Here is a 19,527-nt window from a genome sequence, read left to right on the forward strand (position 1 = left end):
CGCTCCTAGTTGATGCCACGCAGGAGCGACCACCTGGGGAAGCCAAAGAACTGGGACCAGAGCAGGCTCAAGGATGAGATCAGTCAAATGACAATCACATTGGCCAGTTGCCGAAGTTTAATAGTCCCCAAGGACATGTTTATTACGTGCTACGGAATTGCCATACAATACCTTATCTTTCAAAACCAGCACCAGCCCGCTAAGGGAGCTAAAATCAAGTGTAGCACCATTGCGTTGAGCAGATAATTGCTAAAGGAGGCTGCCTTGAGGAGAAGGCACTCTTCCCAGGTCGGTTAATTGGTGGGCATTGTTTAATAATCAAGTCCTTTGTGGTACTCATGAAACCAAGGAGGCGATGAAAGAAGGAATCAGAAGTTGATATCCCGAGGCCAAGCGAATATAGGCGTCGCGGACTAATTAATATTGTCGTCGGCTTGGAGTCTGTTCCCTCTGCTGACTAGTCCCGGCTCCGCAGGAAAACGCTTCATTCCAATTCATTCACGTCAACACCACCACGTCACGACACAGTTACCAACTAAGCTTAGGGCAGCCCATTTGCTGTTCCACATTTCACAAGTGAAGTCGAGTGCAGGCAAAACGCTCAAACACCGCAAATACCTAGTATGTACTGTACATACAATGATATTATACCTGACCGACTGAAACCCGATTTACAACGCATCAGACACACGCCGACCAGGGTGTTCTGATCGTGGCCAACCCCCCTCGAACGACACCACGATTTGACGGACATGTTAGACGGACATGTTAGATACCCAACGTGTCTCTCTTCCCGCATCTCCTTTTGCAAACCCCCGTTGGTTTGGCTCTCGCACGAAAAACCCCGCGCTTTACCGAAACAGACTTCCCCCAAGAAGCCCCTCACCACCCAAGATCGCATCCACACTCCTCTTCAGACCCTTGACCAGCCTCCTCAACTCCAATGTCTCCTCTGCCTCGGCCGACACTTGCCCGGCAGTCCTCGCGCTCGCAGGGGCAGGCGCAATCTGCGCCAGACACTCATCCGCCCGCGCGAGCAGCTCGCTCACCCACACGCCGATCACCCCGTCCCCACCGGGAGCGCCACCTCCGCTAGCGCCGACAGAAGAGGACGCACCAAAGCTTCCGCCCGAGGCCGCCGCCCCGGCAGCGCGCCTCTCCACTTCCCTGACCCACGCCTCGACGGCCACAGCGATCCACTGCACGACCATCTTCCTCCGGCGCCCGGTAAATGGCGCCTCTTGCGCGTCAAACATGTTTTCCAGCACCTGCACGACCAACGCGTGCGGCACGCCCAAGTTCAGGAACAGCAGCACCGGCCAGCAGGGATCAGCGCCGATGGAGGCGTCCTGGCCGTTGTTGACGGCGTACTTGCAGACCTCGGGGAGTAGGGTGTCGACCGGGAACACCAAGCTGTCCAGAGATGTGCGGTGGGCGATGAGCTGGATCTGCTGAGAGACGGATTCGTACGGCAGCGGCGGTTCGCCCGTGATGGGTGGTACGCCTTCCGGGAGGGGCTGACCCGCCTGGGCTAGTTGCCAGTGTGCTTGGCGTTGTTCGGTTTCGTAGGACGTTTGCTCGATCAAGCGCAGCCAGGTATCGGTGATGACGCGCGGGTTATGGTAGTCGGCAGCATGGTAGATCAGGAGGCAGAGGTCGAAATAAGCTGCTTGATCGGCGTATTCGTTGTACAGCTGCAACATCATTAGCAAAAAAAAAAAAAAAAAAAAAAAAGAAGAAGAAGAAGAAGAAACGAAACAGGGAGAATGATCAAGAAAAGTGCGGATGGTGCTTACCTCGGTGACACTCTTGATCGGCCCGTCAAGAGCCTCCTCGATGTCGGGCAGCTTGTCCGGTGAGATGCGCGTATCGGCCCTCAGTCGCTCAAGTAGGTCATCTTGGATATGCGCTATCTCGAGAAGCTCGGTAACCTCGTGATTGAGCAGTTGTTGTTGTTGCCGGCTGATGCCAATGGTGTTAACACTCGCATTGCCCTTGGCACGGCTGAGAAGCGTGATGCGGTCCTTGATACCAATGTTCAGGTCCGACTTCGCGAGCGCCGCCTGCACCTGAGCAGCTTCAAAAAAGCGGCTGCGGTGGGTGTAGAACCGGCAGAGCAGCTCGGCATGCTGGTAATCGGTCTCCGCCAGGCGCTGCAAATACGTAACAACGTGCGGTGAGTCGACAGCCAGGAGCCGGTCAGTCCAGTTTTTCTCAATGTACCACTCATAGAGATCGAAATGGAAGACCTCATCGCTCGAGTCGTTCACGACCGTGTACGCTTCGTTTCGTTTCGTAGCCGCGAGGGTGGGACGGCCATCGACGACCTCGGGCTCGCCAGCGAAAGCAACCTCGAGTTTGTCGAGGACCTCATGGATCAATGCGTAGCAAGCCTTCCGCTCGTCGTATGCCTTTTTGCGCGAGTCGTTGGCCGGCTTGCCGTCATTGACCCATGTCAGCGCCGTGTTGCCGCGGTCCTTCTGCTGAGCCACGGTGAGGCACAACTGAATGGCGCCTGCGAAGTAGTTCAGCTGCGTGTACTGCTCAACAGCGCTCTGGAGGTTGGAGTGAGTGAGGCTGCCTGCGACCTGCTCAAACAGCCGCAGGCTCTCTCCCAAAAGGGTCCGAAGAACGTTGGGATTGTTGACCTGCTCGCTGGCGCGCTGCAACTGCTCTTGAGCCTTGAAGGTGACGACATCGTCAGGAGAGCAGAAGCTGCCACACCGTCTTCTCAGCGCATCGGCAACCGTCTCGACGTTGGCGCCGCTGGCGATGTTGCGGTTGACGATCGCCTTGACTAATACCTTAGCGAGCTCTTTGCCGGGGGTTTGGGAAAACAGCTGCTCGTATGTCAAATCCCGGAACTGCTGCTGAGACGCGGGGTCGAGGCGGGCGTAGATGTCGGAGACCCGCTCATCAAACAGCATCAGAACAAAGGAGATGCCTTCCGATACGCTCTCCATGAGTTTTCGCAGACCGTGCAACGCCTGGTGCTCCTTTTGATTGGCAATCTCCTCTTGCCTGCTAAACAGGCGATCGGACGGACCCGCAAGCCCCTGGATCGTGCTCTTGTTCGCCTCGAGGAAATTCCGCAGCCGCTCGATATTTTCCTGGATCATGATGAGCTTGGCCGCGGGAACGGTCGAGGAAACAGCGAGGGAGCCCTTTGCCTCTGCCTTCGTCTCAATGACTCTGGACTTCCACACTGTCCGGACAAGCCGCGTGAGGTACAGAGCCAGAGCGTCGTGCCGAGATGAAAGCCTGACAGACTCCGAAACTAATTGCTTCCCGTCCGACTCTGCGATCCTCGGCTGACCGCCGTACTCGACAAACGCCATCCGGGCTAGGTTTTCGGTCTTCTGATCCGGTGCCCTACCGGTGCCGGCGCGCAGGTCACTGCCCTGTCCGCAGGCTACAGCAAGGGCCGCCGATATGGTCTCGACGCGACCATACTGGTTGAGGAACTTCCGCATTTCCCTCTCGAGTCCCTCCTCGCCAGAGCAAGTCCTTATCGCATTGGCAAAAATATCGACGAGCCGCCTCCGGCGAACAATGTGGACACCAGTGTTAGTGAGCACCGCAAATTCACTCGGAGCGCTATCGAACTGAACAGCAAGCTCATTGCCAAAGCCCAATGGCTGCTTTGATGCAGAGAAGGGGGCTGTTGTCAAACCAATCTCGAGAATCCGGCTCCCATTCTCGAGATCGACCCACGTTCCTTGCTCATAATACTTAAGTGCTGAGGCTGGCGTGGTGGCTTTGATCTTGCCCGTATCGGGAGCGGAGACGAAGAGAATATCCGAGCTGGAGTGCTTGCGGACGACGTCAAAGAAATAGCCGGGTGCAAACCGAACACCGAGAGCGCTGGGATCGAGGGCCCGCGATGTCTTGTCCAGCTGCCCTTCGCTCGACTGGCCGGGCACGGTCCTGGGACGAACCCCGGGCTCTTTTGGCGGGAACTTGACGAACTGGAGCTGCATGCTCTGCGGGGCGAGACTTGTTGACCCGCCTATCGTGTATGACGCAGAGCTTGTTGCGCTGAAGAAAAGGCGGCATCCAGTGTCGGTGAGAGCCATGAGATGCAGTTTCGAGGCTTCGGTGGCGGGGATTGGGCTCAGTGAGACGATGTTTGTCCGGTCGGTGAAGAGGGGAGAGCTGTCTGCCATGTGCGCAAAGTCGCGAAGGCAGCTGGTCTTGTCTTTTTCGATGACCTTCGTGAGCTTTTCGGGCGTTTCCATGTGGTAGGTGCGGATGGTTGACCGGTTGGAGAGCGAGTAGAGCAGATTCCGCGTATCATCAACCACGAGGGCGATTAGCCCTTCTTGCTGTCGCTGCCCGAAGGGGAGACCTGCCAGGGGAAGGCTGGGCACAACCGAAGCCCATCCCTGGTGCGTGTGGTTGATCTTGCCGCACCTGCTCGAGAACCATCTCTCCTCCTGCTGGTAAAACAGCTCGTAAACATCCGTATCGGTGTCGCCACCGAGAAAGATGCGTCCGGACGCGGTTCCCACGATGAGGCTGACGTCGCTGCTTCCTCGGTGGACCGACATTTTGGTCTGGTACAGCGTGACCGACCGTGATCCCGAGGGAGTTGGGGTAGCCGAAACACCTAGCAAGGTAATTTCCGTGGTCGTCGCGACCACCAGTATGTGCGTGATCGTGTCGACAAACACCCCAGGTTTCGGCGGCACGAGCGCGACGGCAGTGATTGTGTGGGTGGCATCCTCATAGCCGATGAGCTCGGGGTCCGGATGTGTGTAGTCCCAGAGGAAGAGGGAATCGTCGATCGCGGCCCAGGCATAGTTGATGCTTGCAAACAGGCCGATCCTTGTGGAAACTGCGCCCTGGTTCAAGCGGGAAAACACTTGGTCGGGAATAGGATACGTCGACGTCTTATGAAAGGGCGCCCACGAGGAGTCGGCGTACTGGATGTCGTAGTCGGAGGATGCGCCAGCTATACCAATCGGCGATTGTTAGCCTCGTCTGAGCTTTGGAATCGTCCAGGCAGGGGGATCAAAGGGAGCATACGTCTGCAATACGAGTCAATGTCGGGATAGCTCTCGTCGAGCTGCAACGTCTGGTTGATGACTTGGGCAGCCTTTACCACAGGCGGCAAGTCGTCGCGGGCCTGCGGCGGTGGCAGCATCCCAGTGGCTATTTCCTGCTGTCCAGACCCCAGAGTGCTCGTAATGGGCTCTGGCGCCGTCCCCATCGTGCCCGTTGTGCCCGCCCCAGCGGCTTCGTTGAAGTTCAGTCGCCGCCGGACAGTGTTCGGGCCCGGCGCGGGCGTGTTGATGAATGCACCGGGAATCTGGCGCACCGGCGTCACGGGGTTCATGGTGGGCGGTGACGGAGTCGTCTTTGTGCTTGCGGCGCGAGCAACGAAGCTGTTTCGTGGGTCGGCGCTGCCCTGTCGCAGCCGCGGGAGGTTGGGAACGAAGCTCCCCGCTTAGTTGTTAATCCGGAGCTGGCCTGCTGCAGCTCGTTTGTTATAGCAATTGCACCATCAAAGAAGCTTGACCAGCTGGCGGTTAGGCCCGCAACACGATTGGGGAGGGGATGTCGTCGAAACGGTGCAATGCGCCGAGTAGCTATGGCCAAGGAAGCCGGGTTAGAGAGAGCGGTTGGCCGTAAACAATTTTTGGAGAACCGGGATCATTGGTGAGAAGCAGCTGGCACTGACGCGCGACCGCGCTGGGGTCTGATGACGCCGCGCTAAGCTACATTTAGCAGTTGCTCTGCCACCGCCTTTCAGCACCCGCCGCCGAAACCACATGCAGGACAGAGGTCAACCAAGTTTTCTGTCGTGGCCAAAACGCTGGACAGAAAATCCTCCAGATTGTTCCATTTAAGTGTACGCTGCACTGATGTGTATCGCTAATTATCATTGATTACGGCGCCACCCATCCATCCTGCCCTCGTTCACTAAAAATTGTACACGACATCCTTTGGGAGGCGCCACCATATCTGCCTACAGCTTCTTCTTAGCTTCCCGCTCCGCCTTCCGCAGCGCCCGAGCGCGGATATCCAGATGCATCCTTCGGTTAAACCAGACAGTTATGCCGCTGGTCGCGCCCACCGTGTTCTCAATAGCCCATTTGAAGATAGCATGGCTCCACCACGGCGTGTAGGTGTTGGTGAACTTCTCCGTCCAACCCAGGCCAACCTTTCCCAGGACAGAGCGCACAAACGGCTTCGGACTGGGGATAAGCAAGCTAGTACGGCGAATCTTGCTCATGGCGGTAGTGACCAGGTAACTGATGACAAACTCAACATCGACGCCCTGGGGCTTCAGCTCCGCCGCCAGTGAACTGCTCCAGTGCTGCAGGAAGGACTTGCTGCCACTGTAGGTAGCGAGATAAGGGGTAGGCATGTAACCGGCGAACGATCCCATGGTCAGAATCAGGCCCCTCTTGCGCTTCGTCAGGATAGGCGCAACAATCTGCGTGGTCTTTAGTGTGCCGAGGCAGTTGATGGTGACGATGTTCTGGAGCTCATCCCGGCTGGTCTCAAGGAACGGAACGGGGATGCTGTGCGACTGTCCGACGTTGTTGATCAGGATGCCCACATCCAATCCCGAGATCAGCTCGGCAAGGCGCTCATAGTCGGCATCATCGTCTTTGGAGTAGTCCATCGCGAGCGTCTTGGCCTGAAATCCGGACCACCTCAGTGTCAATTCGCGGGCGAGAGCGTCGAGCTTAGACTGGGTGCGAGAAACGAGGACCAAGTTGAAGCCTTTAGCGGCGAGCTGGTGGGCAAACTCCTTGCCGAGACCATCGGATGCTCCGGTGACCACAGCCCAGGTGCCCTTCTTGCCATACTTGCGAAGCTGTTGTTCAAGATTCTGTCAGAAATGGTCGGGCACCAGCATGGAGCACGTGGACATACATTGGTGCCGCTGAGAACAAAGCAGGTAAGGAACAGTTGGACAAACGACAGGACCCCTCTAGCAACGTAGATGGCTCCAATGCCGGCCAAGGCCCAATGAGCGGCTTTGGGCAGAGACTCCCAGAGATCGACAGCTCTCTCCAAAGTCTCCTGGAGATCGAAATTGGACGCCATGATGCTAAAGTCGTCGAACCAATGGAACCCGATGATGCCTGGTAGGGTCTAAGTAGAGCGCGTCCGTGTTCCGATAAAATTGTTGGGAACTTTGCAAAGCGGAAGTTTTGAAGGCCCGCTGTGGGGCCCAAACACCAACCAATTCCAGGTTCCGACCGCGCCTTCCGCGACGGACCCACGTCCTACACTATTGTACGGACTACATATATACAAGCGGGCTTGGCGCGCACGCCCGCGTTAGTCTGGAAGTCGTGACGGGGGAAGGTAGACGCCAGGAAGGATCAGGAGCTTTCTCTCTTGCGCCGATTCCTCCCTTCAGTCTCATCCATTCTCGAATCCATCAAAAGACACCTGCGACAATGGACAAGCTGCAGCAATTTCTCCCTTCGGCAGAGAAGGGCTACTTGCCCTACTATTTGTTCGTGGTAAGTGCCCGGGTGTTGAAGCGCCACGGCCTTAGCCTGTATTGACACGGTTTGCTCTGTCCAGGTCTCGCTCGTGTCTGTGGGCAACTCCCTTCAGAACTACGCGACTCTGCACTACACGCGCCGCCTCTACAACGGCCGTTTTGTCACCAACCACTCGCTTCCGCCCGCCTCCGACCGCTTCAACCCTGAGGATAGCATCGCGAAAGTCAAGCCAGCCTCGTCGACTGGCAAGGACTCAGAAAAGGCCAAGGACCAGGTGTCGCCGCTCGCGGCTCGCCTGTTCGGCATCTACACGTTCGTGGCGGGCATCATTCGCTTCTACGCCAGCTACCAGATCGAGAACCCGGCCATGTACCAGCTGGCGCTCTGGACCCACGTCATCGCTGCCCTCCACTTCACGAGTGAGATGTTCGTGTACAAGACCATGAGGTTCAGCGGGCCGCAGGCTTTCCCCTTCTTGGCGGCATATGGCGGCGCCACCTGGTTGATTTTGCAGTACAACCACTACGTGCGGTAGGCGGTTCTTTCGACGAGGGGAGGGATGACAAGAACGGTATGTTTCTGCCTCGGCCAAGTCCAGTGCACATCGGAATCCGAGTTGCCTAATGTTGATGCTCGGCGAAGGTGTCCAACAGCATGCAAACGCCTTCGCTAATTCAGCAGCTTGCGGTATAGGACACCTCCGCAACTCCTCAGGCGTGCAGCCGCCTGCTCGGGGGTAATATCTCGCTGCGGCTCGGCCATCAACTCGTATCCAACGAGGAATTTGCGGACGGTGGCAGACCGGAGGAGGGGCGGGTAGAAATGCATGTGGAACCAGCTTGTCTCGGCTTCCTCCTCAGTGCAGTCCAGCGGCGCTTGGTGGATGCCGGAACCTGGTCCTATTAGAAGCTGCAATCCTTCACCCCTGGGAACGAATTGATACTTACTGTACGGGAAACTCGTCTCGAACAGGTTATCATAGCGCCGCGTGACCTCCTGCACGGCCTCGGCGAATTGAAGCCGCTCGTCATCCGTGAGATCGACCAGTGCGCGTACGTGGCGCTTCGCGATGATGATGACCTCGAAAGGCCACACCGCCCACCAGGGGCAGACAACGAGAAAGCTCTCATTCTGCCAGACCACGCGCTCTTGTTTCTTCATCTCGAGCTTGACGTAGTCCGCGAGGAGGTGACGACCGTTGTCGGCCCTATACTTGGCCATCTGCACCAGCTCCTTTCCTGGCTCTTCGGGCATCGTGCTGGTCGTCCACACCTGGCAGTGTGGATGGGGGTTAGAGCAACCCATGGCGGCGCCCTTGTTTTCGAATATCTGCATGTAGCGCAGCTGGTTCTTGGGTGGGTCGACCTCGCCGTCGGGGTTGACTGGGATGGCGGAGAGGATCTCGTCCGCCCGGGCCTTGAGTGGGTGGGTAGCCGACAAGTGACTGCCATAGATGCGGGTCCAGGTTTGGATGACGGGCAATATTTCCGCGGCTGTCATATCAGCGAGGGTGATGTCGTGCCTAGGCGAGAACGTGAGCACGTAGCACCGGCCGGTGACGGGCTGAGCCTGCAGCAGGAGAGAAGCGATGTCATCCTTCTCTGTGTCTGGGTTGTAGTCCTGTTGTTGCTCCTTCACGGCGCTGTAGTCATTGATAAACGTGAAGGTGTTCTTGTAGTGAGGGTTTCTGTCACCCTGGGCACGCTGGTTGCCGGGACAAAGGTAACACTGCGATCGGTGTCAAATGGCGTACATTATTAGCCGTCATGATGAGAGCTCAGGCCACCATACCTTGGGGTCGTACTCGGGAAGGATGTTCTTCGATGGGGCTTCTTGTTGGCCTCTGTGGCTGTATAAGTATCAAGCGCATGACATCGGGCAGGGAATGTGCTCACTGCCATGGGCGCTTGGTGCGATGAGGCGAAACCAGGAGCCAAGACCCAGTCAATGGGTTGTATCGGCGATGCGAAATATCATCCAGAACCTGGTCAGGCATCTTTTGCCAAAGGAACACCAAAGATGATGCGAGGGGAAAAAGTTATCCCAAAAGAAGGCGATATGAAAAGTACCAAATGTTCGAGTCCGAACCTCGCACTTATACGTCCGGGGTCAGTTGGTTGATGGAAAGAGGCGGGGTTTTGTGGGCTTGCTCGGCATTGCCCCGGCGGAATTTCAGTGCTGGGTGGAGGAAGAGTTTTAAAGAGGAGCTCCAAATTGAATGTGTAAGCTGGGGACCTGTTCTCGTTCTTTAATATCTGCTCGGCCTCTGGCCCGACCAGCTGGTATGCCATGCACGGGAACACCGACATCATGTGGTTTCTCAGTTTCATCTGTCATCTGTAGGTAGCTTTGCGATGAGCGCGCAGACCTCGCGCATCTTCGACCATCACGTCTTTTGCCCCATCAGAGTAACAGCGGAACCAAGATCCATTCAAAGAACTCGCAAGTACCCAGATGGTTCAATTGGGGAGATACTGAACACCATCACCCAAAGCGCTCTTACTACCTTAAAACCCCATATTGAGGCCCTGCAGCGGGGGAGGCTTGGTGGGTTGAGGTGGTTCAATACCACGTATGGGAAACGAGGGTTAGGGTTAACCAGCCGCCCTGTTCCGATAGGATGCAGGGCAAGATCCCCCGGCAAAACCTCGGACAGCTCCCCCGCATGTTCCTGGAATAGACACGAGGCACTGGCCAAGCTTATGAAGCGGGAACCTTGGAGTCGCGCGCCTATTCTGGAATTGACGGTCAACTGCATCTCTCAACAAGCCGAGGCACCGCAGATTCCATCGAATTCCTCGTTGTCCACTAACGAAATCATCACCATACGCGTCGCATAACCACAAGCACACCGTACTCACTCATCAACAGCCCTGTATGGGTCATTTTCGAGGATTTTCTCGCGTTGCATAAACCCCGTTGGCAAGCCGTCGGTTGCTTCTTGATCCTACCCCTGTCGGCGCAATCATCTCCCCACCGCGCCACGCGCGACCTCCAGGATGGGCGTGATTCGCAAGAAGATCGCAGCCAGGGGCGGTGAAGGAGGTGTGAAATATGTCTGCGATGTCTGTTCTGCGGATATCACTTCAACCGTAAGTACCTGGCACTCTTCAGCCTGCTATCCGATGATCAGCTACGGACTCAGCTGACCCATCAACCGATAGGTCCGGATCAGATGCGCTCATAGCGCCTGCAACGACTACGACCTCTGCGTACAATGCTTCTCCAAAGGGGCCTCGAGCAACGCACATCAACCTGCAACACATCCGTACCGAGTCATTGAGCAGAACTCGTTCCCGATCTTCGACAGAGAATGGGGTGCGGACGAGGAACTCTTGCTCCTCGAGGGCGCCGAGATTTACGGCCTGGGATCGTGGGCAGACATCGCAGACCACATCGGCGGGTATCGGGACAAGGACGAAGTACGGGATCACTATCTCAAAGTCTACATTGAGTCGTCGCGCTTTCCCCTTCCGGAGCGATGCAGTCCATACGATATGGAACTAGCGAACGAGATATCCAGGGAGGAGTTCCAGGCCCGCAAGAAGCGCAGGATTGAGGAACGGAGAGAAGCTGCCAAGAACGCACCCGCTCTGCAGCCCAAGACCAAGCCGACAGCCAGTGTGCCAGCTTGTCACGAGATTCAAGGCTACATGCCTGGCCGTTTGGAGTTTGAGACGGAGTACGCCAACGAAGCAGAGGAGGCAGTACAGCTCATGCAATTTGATCCCGGAGACGGCATCAACCCGCGCACGGGCGAGCTGGAGCCTGAGATGGAGCTCAAGCTTACGGTGATGGATATCTACAACTGCCGGCTAACGCAGCGAGCCGAACGAAAGAAGGTGATTTTCGAACATAACCTGCTCGAGTATCGGGAGAACACCAAGATGGAGAAGAAGCGATCCAAAGAAGAACGGGATCTGCTCAACAAGGCGAAACCTTTTGCGCGCATGATGAACCGAACCGATTTCGAGCAGTTTTGTCAAGGGCTTGTGGATGAGCTCAATCTTCGGCAGGCAATTGCGCAACTGCAGGAATGGCGCAGTCTCAAGATTGGCGACCTCCGGAGCGGAGAAAAGTACGAGCAAGAGAAGGCGTTGCGGATTCAGAAGTCGATTCCACTGGGGTCTATGGACCGCGAGAGACTCGCAACCAATCAACGCAACAAGCAGCAGCCACCGCCAGAACCGCCGAGCGGCGCGGCACTCCTAGTTGCACCCGAGTTGCCTTTCCGCTCGACGACGACAAATGGGGCATCGACTGGCGAAGGGGCGAATGGTGTCAAAACCGAAAGCAATGGCAATGTTAACGGCGGAAGTGTGGTGGTCGCCAACGGCGCCCCCCCTACAAGGCAGAAATACGTGCCGCAGCCGATTCCGGGAGTCCAGCCCCTTCAGCTCACCCAGGACAATGCACCGGATCTCCATCTCCTGACTCCGGAGGAGGTGAAGCTGTGCGAAACCCTTCGACTCCAGCCCAAGCCTTACTTAATGATCAAGGAGCAGATCCTTAAAGAAGCTCTCAAGGGCAATGGGAGTCTCAAGAAGAAGCAAGCCAAGGAAATCTGCCGTCTGGACTCTCAGAAAGGTGGAAGGATTTTTGATTTCATGGTGAATGCTGGCTGGGTGGTCAAGGCCTGAGTTAGGAATGATGGGAACTGCTTGCGATGGCCGGTGTCAGGCTTAGCAAAAGCCATTTTTGTTTTGGCGTCTGGTGTTAAAGAACGGAATACCATTAGGGAACAGGAGCGACTTCAATGACTCATGGTTTGATAGCTTAAAATGGCGATTTTAGACATATCTGCTTTCGTTTGTCGTTAGGCCACCACTGTGACTACCCAGGTTTGCCGTGTTTACGTGCTCAGGGGCCAAGTCAACAAGACGGCCCAGCAACGCATGGACGGGGATAACAACGCACGTCAAAAAGCGCCCCCAAGTTCGCTCAGCACATGCCGGTGGTCGTGCTTATTGGTCATCTGCGTGTAAGTGGCAGCAGCCTTTTTCCCCCGGAGTATTTAAGCACCCCCTCGCATTCTTCTTCGAATTAATTAATAGTTCGGTTCTTCTCCTTTTCGCTCCGAGACGTTTGGGTTTGAAGCAAGAGCTGTTCCCTTCTGTAATTTCGCTCGCCGGCTCCTTTCTCCATCATTTACCTTGCGGCTCGCCGTGCCTGCTTTCTTCGTCCACAATGCCGGACAATACCGTCTATCTCATCACGGGTGCAAATAGGGGTGAGTGCGAGTTCCCTTCAAACATCCACTTACGTGGTTTTTTGAGAACCGTCTGCGTCTTTCGAATACGCAAACCTGATCTCACAAATTCTTTCCGCTTTTTCTGTCATAATATATTTCCGATTCTTTGCTTTTGATTCACTCTCCCTTTTGTTTTATTTTTTCCCATCTTGATAGCTCCGTCTATTTGCTTACCTCTACTCCCTGCTTTCCGGCCAATCCGCTGTTTGATTGACCGCTCCTGTTGTCATCCTCTGTTTCCCTCCCACTTTGCCGCACAGCTAGCTACAACCAGAAAACATGTTCATCTAATTAACTGCTCGCCCCGGCAATCTTGCTTATATGTCCTTTATTCCAATAGGCATCGGCCTTGCCGTGACGACTCTGCTCCTGAGCCGCCCCCACACGACCGTCATCGCCACCTCGCGCAACCCGTCCGCCTCGCTCGACCCGGCCTCCTTCCCCGAGGGCAAGATCCACCCGACCAGCCGGCTGATCCCCGTGCTCCTGGACGACGGCGACGACCCGGCGCGGGCCGCCGACCCGGCGCGGGCGTCGCGCACGCTCGCGGCCCGGCTGCGCGACGAGCACGGCGTGACGGCGCTGGACGTGGTGATTGCCAACGCGGGCGGGTCGACGTGCGCGGGCAACGTGCTCACCACGGACCCGGACGTGATGGGGCGCGACTTCCGTGTGAACGCGGCCGGCACGGCGCGGCTGTTCCAGGCCGTCTGGCCGCTGCTGGAATCCGGAGAAGAGACAAAGGAGAACAAGAAGAAGGACGAGGAAGAGGAGGAGGGGGGGAAAGGGGAGGAAGGTGGTCCGGCGGGGTGGGAGAAGAAGAAGTTTATCTACATCTCGAGTACGCTGGGGAGCATCGGGATCCTGGAAAGGGAGAGCATGCCGGGAATTGCCTACGGGATGAGCAAGGCGGCGGCGAATTGGTTCGTGCGCAAGGTCAGCGTGGAGCTGAAGGGGAAGCTGGTGGCTGGGGTCTTACATCCAGGGTGAGTGGTGCCACTGTCGGCTTTCCCTTTTGATTTTTTATTCTTTTTTCCTTTTTTTTCCTTTTTTTTCCCCTCTCGTTCCGTCCTTCCTTCCCCTCCTCCTTTCCTTCGCCCCTCAGAGCAAAATAAGGATTACTAATGTGGGTTACCTGCCACGTAATTATGTACCGTGTGTAGATGGGTGCAAACGGCATTGGGACAGATCCTGGCGGATGCGGTTGGGCGCAAGGAGCCGCCGATGACGGTGGAGCAGAGCGCCAAGTGTGTTGTTGAACAGGTACGGACGGTTTATCCCTTTTCCCTGCTTCGGCGAACATGGTTTGGCTGACATGAGGCCTCCCATCTGCATTCCGTAGATTGACAACTGGACCCCTGACAAATCGGGTCAGTTCCTGTCGTATGACGGGAAACCGCTGCCGTGGTAGGCGACGGTTAGTTGAACCCTTGCAAGCCGGGTCCTTGACCCTGGGTAAGATAGATGGAGGAGAGTGCTCGGGAAGCAAGCCAGCGTCAGTTGGTGCTATTTACGATATGGTAGAAATGCTTATGAATTCATATTTCCCGAATAATTAGCAGAATTGATGAAGAGCTTCCATCGTGCGCCATCCGATGACTAAAAAAACGTGACCACTTTTTATTACTTCTTTCAAAGAATCCGGCATGCAGAAGAAAATACTTCCTGAGGCTAGCATAAAAATAGTATTAATCTTAATTGGTTGACTTAGGAGATGACAACTAGACTCTCCCCCCTTCAAATGTCTTGATTTATTATAAAATTGATATTTTAAAATTGTCTCGAACTTCGAAGAAACTCCTCTAGTATAGGTTAGTATTGAAGTTATAAGCTACCGCTATTAATTAACGTAATTCTTTTAGAATCCTGAAATTGTCATATTATTAACGGTTTTGTTTTGAAGTCAAGTTGACCTGGTAAAGGTTGTTAATATCTAAGAGTTTTTCAGCCCCCTAAGTGGCGTGCTAGGGTAGATTCCGCGGATTAATGTGCACTTAAAGATGGTTGAATAACGGCATGACTTAATTGCCCGTTTGTTCGGCGGATGACTCTGATGGCCCTCCTCATCTAGCTATCACGGAGTACACAAGGTAGGCAGTGGGATGAAGATACCAGCCGCTACCATTCCCAAACTCGCTGAAGGAATCGGATGAGTTCTCGAGCTATTATCAGCCATATGGATCACATTCGCCCCCCTTCCCCCGGACCCTCATAAGGTCGCTCACAGAAAAGCAAGCAACACGATCTGGTCGTGGCCGAGCCTTGTGCTTGACCAGGGCCGCGACGAGAGCCCGGCCGAGCACTTTGTACTGTACAAGCAACGCGTCCAGAACCAAACACTCTCCCCTGGCGCCACTTTCGAGATTCACTTCTGTGGCTGATGATAACATCGGGGCTTCAGTTGAGCCACAACCAGATATCAAGCAATCAGTACTCCGTACAGAGTATGTACTGTACTTCGTAATAGTATAATGATGTGCACACTGTTTTCCCCAGGGTGCGTGGCTAAGCGGACTTCAGAAGGAGGCTCTTCGAGTCTATCGCTCTGCTAACTTGAGAAGAACCGAGCTTCGAAGCTGCCACGAATATTGTCAGGAATCTGTATCAAGGTTTCTCTTGTGGGAGTGGGCAGATATGCGGGGCATCCACGTTGGCTCTAACTCGCAAGCGTTTCTCGATGTTTGTGGAAAGCGCAACCCCCGCTCTCAGGCAGCTCATGAAGCACAGACCGCGACAGCTGACGACGAGAAATTCCTTCTCGGCCCAACGCACGTGGAGCCTCCGCGGCCCTGATCTGTGCTCGAGAGCGCTTACGGTGCAGTTACGGGCATGAGTTTGCATGGAATGTCTGAGTGCTGAGGGTCCAGTGGCGTTTATTGCGAAGATCCGGGACAGGAGCTGTCCCGGTTGTCGTTTCAAGGCGGCGATGATGATCCACTCCCACGCAACAAGGGTCTCGACATCCCTGCCTCGCCGGCAGCCCGTTACTGGGCCAGAAAGCTCGAGGCGCTAAGGGCCCCTCTTGGGGGGCACCCCACTCACGCACTCACGGGCCTGGCTCGAGCAATGATGGCCACTGGTGGCCTTTCGAGAGACTGAGATGGTGTCGCACTCGCCAGTTTCCAGGTTTTCCATCAAAGAACAGTACCTTTTTTTTTTCTTTACCCGTGCCATACCCACATTCAACTTCTTCCAGAGGTTTGGCTGTTTCTGTGAGTGAAAGCTTAGCACGACGATTCCTGCGAGCCCAGGCACTGAGTTTTGTGCGAAATTACTAGCTTTCTTTGGACCTTAGTTTGGTTATCGCTTTGGGCCCGCCATTTGTTTTGGCGGGGCTCTTTTTCATTATTCCCTAGCAACCAGAGAGACCCGGGGACCGAAGAAGAAGAACAACGGGGCATCTTTAAGATCGGTTTCGATAGACATTGCGTACATTACGGAGCGCAACCGCCCGGGACGACCGACTTCTCGACTCGAATGCAGTTGTCGCCAACGACGGCCCCTGAATTGACGCCGTGCCTTGCGACGGCTGCTCCGACCAGCGCCAAGATCAACGCCCTTCTGGGCCGCCGATCATCCTGATCCCCCCAGGGTCGAATGTCTCGGGCCGAGTCTTGGCTCCTCCGTCGCAACAGCTGCCCGCACCTCGCAGAGGAACCTACACCATTCCGTGCATAGTCGAGTTCGAGCAGACTCTCTCCGTTGTGGTATCGCGATCTCTGAGCTGGCTCATCCTTTTCCTTCTGCAGGACATCCCATCAACATCATCCCTTCAGCGGCACCTCGACCGACGCCTTTGGCCCATGCCGTCTCACACACACGTTTACAGCGAAAACGACCTCTTCGCAAAGCATCTTGCGAGCCATCGTAGCTCCCTTCGCTGCACCCGGTCTTCCTAGTCCAGCGCGCAACCCCAGACCGTTGGTGCAGTGACGCCCCCAGCCGCTCTTCGGCTCCCTGGGCCCCGCCATGGAGAGCGCAGCGCAAGCCCTCAGCCATGTCCACGACCTGTACGTCCGCTCCGGCGGCATTGCCCCTTCGGGCACACAGAGGCCGCCGGCGTTCAAGGCGATCGGCATAGGGTTGGCGGTGGGATCGGGAGCCTTCATTGGGACCTCGTTCGTGCTCAAGAAGGTCGGGCTGCTGAAGGCCAACGAGAAGTACAACGAAGTCGCCGGCGAAGGGTACGGATACCTCAAGAACTTCTACTGGTGGGCCGGCATGATCCTCATGATCCTGGGCGAGGGCCTCAACTTTGCCGCCTACGCTTTTACGGATGCCATCCTGGTCACGCCGCTGGGGGCGCTTTCGGTCGTCATTACCACCATTCTCTCGGCCATCTTCTTGAAGGAGCGCCTGAGCCTGGTCGGTAAAGTCGCTTGCTTCCTGTGCATCGTCGGCTCCGTGGTCATCGTCATGAACGCGCCCGAGTCGTCGTCGGTCAGCAACATTCAGGAGATGCAGGGTTTTGTCATTCACCCGGCATTCCTGACATACGCTGGCGTCATCATTGTGGGCTCCGCGATCGCCGCCTTCTGGCTCGGCCCAAAGTATGGGAGCAAGAACATGCTGGTATACATCTCCATCTGCAGCTGGATCGGCGGCCTTAGCGTCGTTGCGACCCAGGGACTGGGCGCGGCCATCGTTGCGCAGGCGAGCGGTACGCCGCAGTTTAATCAGTGGTTTCTCTACGTCCTGCTGGTTTTCGTCATCGGGACGCTCCTGACCGAGATCATCTTTCTGAATGTGAGAACTGTCCAGTCTTCCGTGTTCCGTCGCGTGGCCGTGTTTTGCTGACCGGGGCGCAGAAAGCGCTCAACATCTTCAACGCCGCCCTGGTTACGCCCACATACTACGTTTACTTCACGACTACAACCATCATCAGCTCGGCCGTCCTGTTTCGAGGTTTCAAGGGGACTCCGACCTCCATCGTCACGATGGTCAACGGGTTCTTGACCATCTGCGCCGGTGTTGTCCTGCTTCAGCTGTCCAAATCCGCCAAGGACGTCCCCGACGCTGCCGTATTTTCTGGAGACTTGGACCAGATCCACACCATCGCCGAGCAGGAACAGCCGGAAACGGAGCCCAAGGCGGATGCCATCAGGGGCACGGCCGCCATCGTCAGGAGGTTGTCTTCTGCCAGACAGAAGATGGAGCTTGACGAACTCAAGCGGATGCACGAAGAGAAGCTCCAGGAGAGCCTCGCACCCGTGACCGAGAACGGCGCGCCTCAGTACGAGTGGGACGGGATCAGGCGCCGGCGGACCACGACCTTCAGCACCCACAGATCCAGAACAGGCACTCCAGGGTCCACCCACCTCGCGCCGCCGACACCACACCCGCCCCTAGGCTGGTCGCACTTCCCGACGGAGGAGGAGCTGGCCGAAGCAAACAGGCCCATCTCCCCGGCCCTGTCCAGCATCGTCGGCACCATCCGCACGAGAGCACGCAGCGTCCTCCTCCCCGGCCATCCCGACTTCCGTCCCAAAACCCCCGACGCCAACAAGGTACAGAGCCCGATGCACCCCGTCCAGCTTACCTCCGTCGCCGTCGCCGGCTCCAAACCCGCCACGTCGACCGACGACTACGACACCCCGCCAGGCACCGCCAGCTCCTCGGCCCGCCGCATCCAGTTCGGCGGCCTTCCTACCCGCAACATCTCGGACGCCAGCAAAGAGGAGGACGCCTCCTCCGTCCCACCAACCCCGCCCCCGCACGCCACCGCGCGCCGCCAGTTCTCCTTCCAGAGTATGTTCAGACGCCACCAGCACGACAGCCGAACCACCAGCAGCAGGGACGGCGCACCGGCCGATCGCCACCGTCCGGGCTCATCCCGCCCGACCTCCTCCCGCCACGGCATCTCCTCGCGGGGGTATTCTAGTCCGCATGTCCACGGCGCGACCGAGGAGGAGACCCTGGGGCTGGTCCAAGGAGATTCCAACGCCTCGGGCACCGACGAGCTGTCGGTTCCCGCTTTGCGGAGATACGCTGGTGATGACGACGATGGTGATGACAACAACGACCACCTTGACCATAACAACAACCACGGCCGTGAGTATCATAGCGACAAGGACGACGACGACGACGACGACGACGACGACGACGAAGATGACGGGGGGTACGCTAGAAAGGGGTATCGCGGCGACGGGGACCGCGCGGGCGCGTCCCGGCTGTACGGGCACAGCATCACCAGGGGGTATACCGCCGCTCCGAGGAGGACGAGTGTGCCGAGGTCATGGCGTAGAGATGAGGAACATGACATGATTGGGTTGGGTTTGGGGGTGGATGAGAAGCGCGCCGGCGAGGTCCGGCAAGAGAAGGAGGAGAAGAGGGGGAGGTCACGCAAGAGGGGAGGAACTCGGGATGCCGGTCTTGATGACCGGTCGCGCAGCGCTGGCGAAGAGGAAGATAAGCCGCCGCCGCCGCCGCCTCATGGAGGGACGTATCGAGGGAAACCGGGTGCTTTCATATAAGGGGCCGAGTTTCCTCTTTTTGTTGTGTTATAACGGGATCGCGCGGGCGTGGCATGACGACATGACGTTTGAACGAGAAGGGCCCTTTTGGTGGCCTATACAAGACATCTCGAACATTTCCTGGATCGTGTTTTTGGCTCTTTGTCTGGTCAGGGCGGGTTGCGGTTGCTGCATACACACGTTGCTCGATTGCATGAGCGGGCGGGTGGGGGGCTGAGCATCGTGGATCTCATTCTTTCTTCTCCATGATCTCGATTCTGCACGGATCAACTCTGTATATATATATAGACGGTGTCATGTACGACTGGGTGTATATGTATGTACATCATGA

At 56.5% G+C, this 19,527-nt stretch overlaps 7 protein-coding genes across 7 annotated transcripts; 4 read left to right on the forward strand and 3 right to left on the reverse strand.

Annotated features, from left to right (window-relative positions):
* Positions 1–436: 436 nt before the first annotated feature.
* Positions 437–5,644, reverse strand: MYCTH_2310644 (uncharacterized protein). The gene is made up of 3 exons (XM_003666107.1): positions 5,029–5,644; positions 1,797–4,954; positions 437–1,694 (listed from the first exon to the last, which is right to left on the reverse strand). Exons 1-3 carry the CDS (start codon positions 5,336–5,338, stop codon positions 852–854), a joined length of 4,311 nt encoding a protein of 1,436 aa, XP_003666155.1. The 5' UTR covers positions 5,339–5,644; the 3' UTR covers positions 437–851.
* Positions 5,645–5,790: 146 nt separating this feature from the next.
* On the reverse strand, positions 5,791–7,153 carry MYCTH_2310645 (uncharacterized protein). Its single transcript, XM_003666108.1, has 2 exons — positions 6,889–7,153; positions 5,791–6,829 (listed from the first exon to the last, which is right to left on the reverse strand). The coding sequence occupies exons 1-2, from the start codon at positions 7,060–7,062 to the stop codon at positions 5,972–5,974; spliced, it is 1,032 nt and encodes a 343-aa protein (XP_003666156.1). The 5' UTR covers positions 7,063–7,153; the 3' UTR covers positions 5,791–5,971.
* Positions 7,154–7,421: 268 nt separating this feature from the next.
* MYCTH_2120853 (uncharacterized protein) lies at positions 7,422–8,007 on the forward strand (the record flags this gene model as incomplete). The annotated part of the gene is made up of 2 exons (XM_003666109.1): positions 7,422–7,487; positions 7,552–8,007. The coding sequence occupies 2 exons, from the start codon at positions 7,422–7,424 to the stop codon at positions 8,005–8,007; spliced, it is 522 nt and encodes a 173-aa protein (XP_003666157.1).
* A 134-nt stretch (positions 8,008–8,141) lies between these two features.
* Positions 8,142–9,468, reverse strand: MYCTH_2120854 (uncharacterized protein; the record flags this gene model as incomplete). The annotated part of the gene is made up of 4 exons (XM_003666110.1): positions 8,142–8,365; positions 8,420–9,200; positions 9,264–9,315; positions 9,368–9,468. 4 exons carry the CDS (start codon positions 9,466–9,468, stop codon positions 8,142–8,144), a joined length of 1,158 nt encoding a protein of 385 aa, XP_003666158.1.
* Positions 9,469–10,236: 768 nt separating this feature from the next.
* On the forward strand, positions 10,237–12,589 carry MYCTH_109817 (uncharacterized protein). Its single transcript, XM_003666111.1, has 2 exons — positions 10,237–10,564; positions 10,637–12,589. Exons 1-2 carry the CDS (start codon positions 10,472–10,474, stop codon positions 12,110–12,112), a joined length of 1,569 nt encoding a protein of 522 aa, XP_003666159.1. The 5' UTR covers positions 10,237–10,471; the 3' UTR covers positions 12,113–12,589.
* MYCTH_2310650 (uncharacterized protein) lies at positions 12,405–14,311 on the forward strand. The gene is made up of 4 exons (XM_003666112.1): positions 12,405–12,702; positions 13,064–13,709; positions 13,887–13,986; positions 14,066–14,311. The coding sequence occupies exons 1-4, from the start codon at positions 12,660–12,662 to the stop codon at positions 14,132–14,134; spliced, it is 858 nt and encodes a 285-aa protein (XP_003666160.1). The 5' UTR covers positions 12,405–12,659; the 3' UTR covers positions 14,135–14,311.
* A 2,097-nt stretch (positions 14,312–16,408) lies between these two features.
* On the forward strand, positions 16,409–19,319 carry MYCTH_2310652 (uncharacterized protein). Its single transcript, XM_003666113.1, has 2 exons — positions 16,409–17,469; positions 17,532–19,319. The coding sequence occupies exons 1-2, from the start codon at positions 16,693–16,695 to the stop codon at positions 19,194–19,196; spliced, it is 2,442 nt and encodes an 813-aa protein (XP_003666161.1). The 5' UTR covers positions 16,409–16,692; the 3' UTR covers positions 19,197–19,319.
* The last annotated feature ends 208 nt before the right edge of the window (positions 19,320–19,527 follow it).

The sequence above is a fragment of the Thermothelomyces thermophilus genome, chromosome 6 (genome assembly GCF_000226095.1).
Source record: "Thermothelomyces thermophilus ATCC 42464 chromosome 6, complete sequence".
Classification (NCBI taxonomy): Eukaryota; Fungi; Ascomycota; class Sordariomycetes; order Sordariales; family Chaetomiaceae; genus Thermothelomyces; species Thermothelomyces thermophilus.

What these genes read in the sequence shown, in the direction of transcription:
- MYCTH_109817 (XM_003666111.1), top strand. Translation starts at nt 10,472, where the DNA reads ATGGGCGTGATTCGCAAGAAGATCGCAGCCAGGGGCGGTGAAGGAGGT. An exon ending in CTGCGGATATCACTTCAACC is followed by an intron (nt 10,565 to 10,636) that starts GTAAGTACCTGG and finishes ATCAACCGATAG; the next exon opens with GTCCGGATCAGATGCGCTCA.
- MYCTH_2310650 (XM_003666112.1), top strand. Translation starts at nt 12,660, where the DNA reads ATGCCGGACAATACCGTCTATCTCATCACGGGTGCAAATAGGG. An exon ending in CATCACGGGTGCAAATAGGG is followed by an intron (nt 12,703 to 13,063) that starts GTGAGTGCGAGT and finishes TTATTCCAATAG; the next exon opens with GCATCGGCCTTGCCGTGACG. An exon ending in GCTGGGGTCTTACATCCAGG is followed by an intron (nt 13,710 to 13,886) that starts GTGAGTGGTGCC and finishes TACCGTGTGTAG; the next exon opens with ATGGGTGCAAACGGCATTGG.
- MYCTH_2310644 (XM_003666107.1), bottom strand. Translation starts at nt 5,338, where the DNA reads ATGAACCCCGTGACGCCGGTGCGCCAGATTCCCGGTGCATTCATCAAC. An exon ending in CATTGACTCGTATTGCAGAC is followed by an intron (nt 4,955 to 5,028) that starts GTATGCTCCCTT and finishes CGATTGGTATAG; the next exon opens with CTGGCGCATCCTCCGACTAC. An exon ending in CGATCAAGAGTGTCACCGAG is followed by an intron (nt 1,695 to 1,796) that starts GTAAGCACCATC and finishes ATGATGTTGCAG; the next exon opens with CTGTACAACGAATACGCCGA.
- MYCTH_2310645 (XM_003666108.1), bottom strand. Translation starts at nt 7,062, where the DNA reads ATGGCGTCCAATTTCGATCTCCAGGAGACTTTGGAGAGAGCTGTCGAT. An exon ending in TTGTTCTCAGCGGCACCAAT is followed by an intron (nt 6,830 to 6,888) that starts GTATGTCCACGT and finishes CTTGAACAACAG; the next exon opens with CTTCGCAAGTATGGCAAGAA.
- MYCTH_2310652 (XM_003666113.1), top strand. Translation starts at nt 16,693, where the DNA reads ATGGAGAGCGCAGCGCAAGCCCTCAGCCATGTCCACGACCTGTACGTC. An exon ending in CCGAGATCATCTTTCTGAAT is followed by an intron (nt 17,470 to 17,531) that starts GTGAGAACTGTC and finishes ACCGGGGCGCAG; the next exon opens with AAAGCGCTCAACATCTTCAA.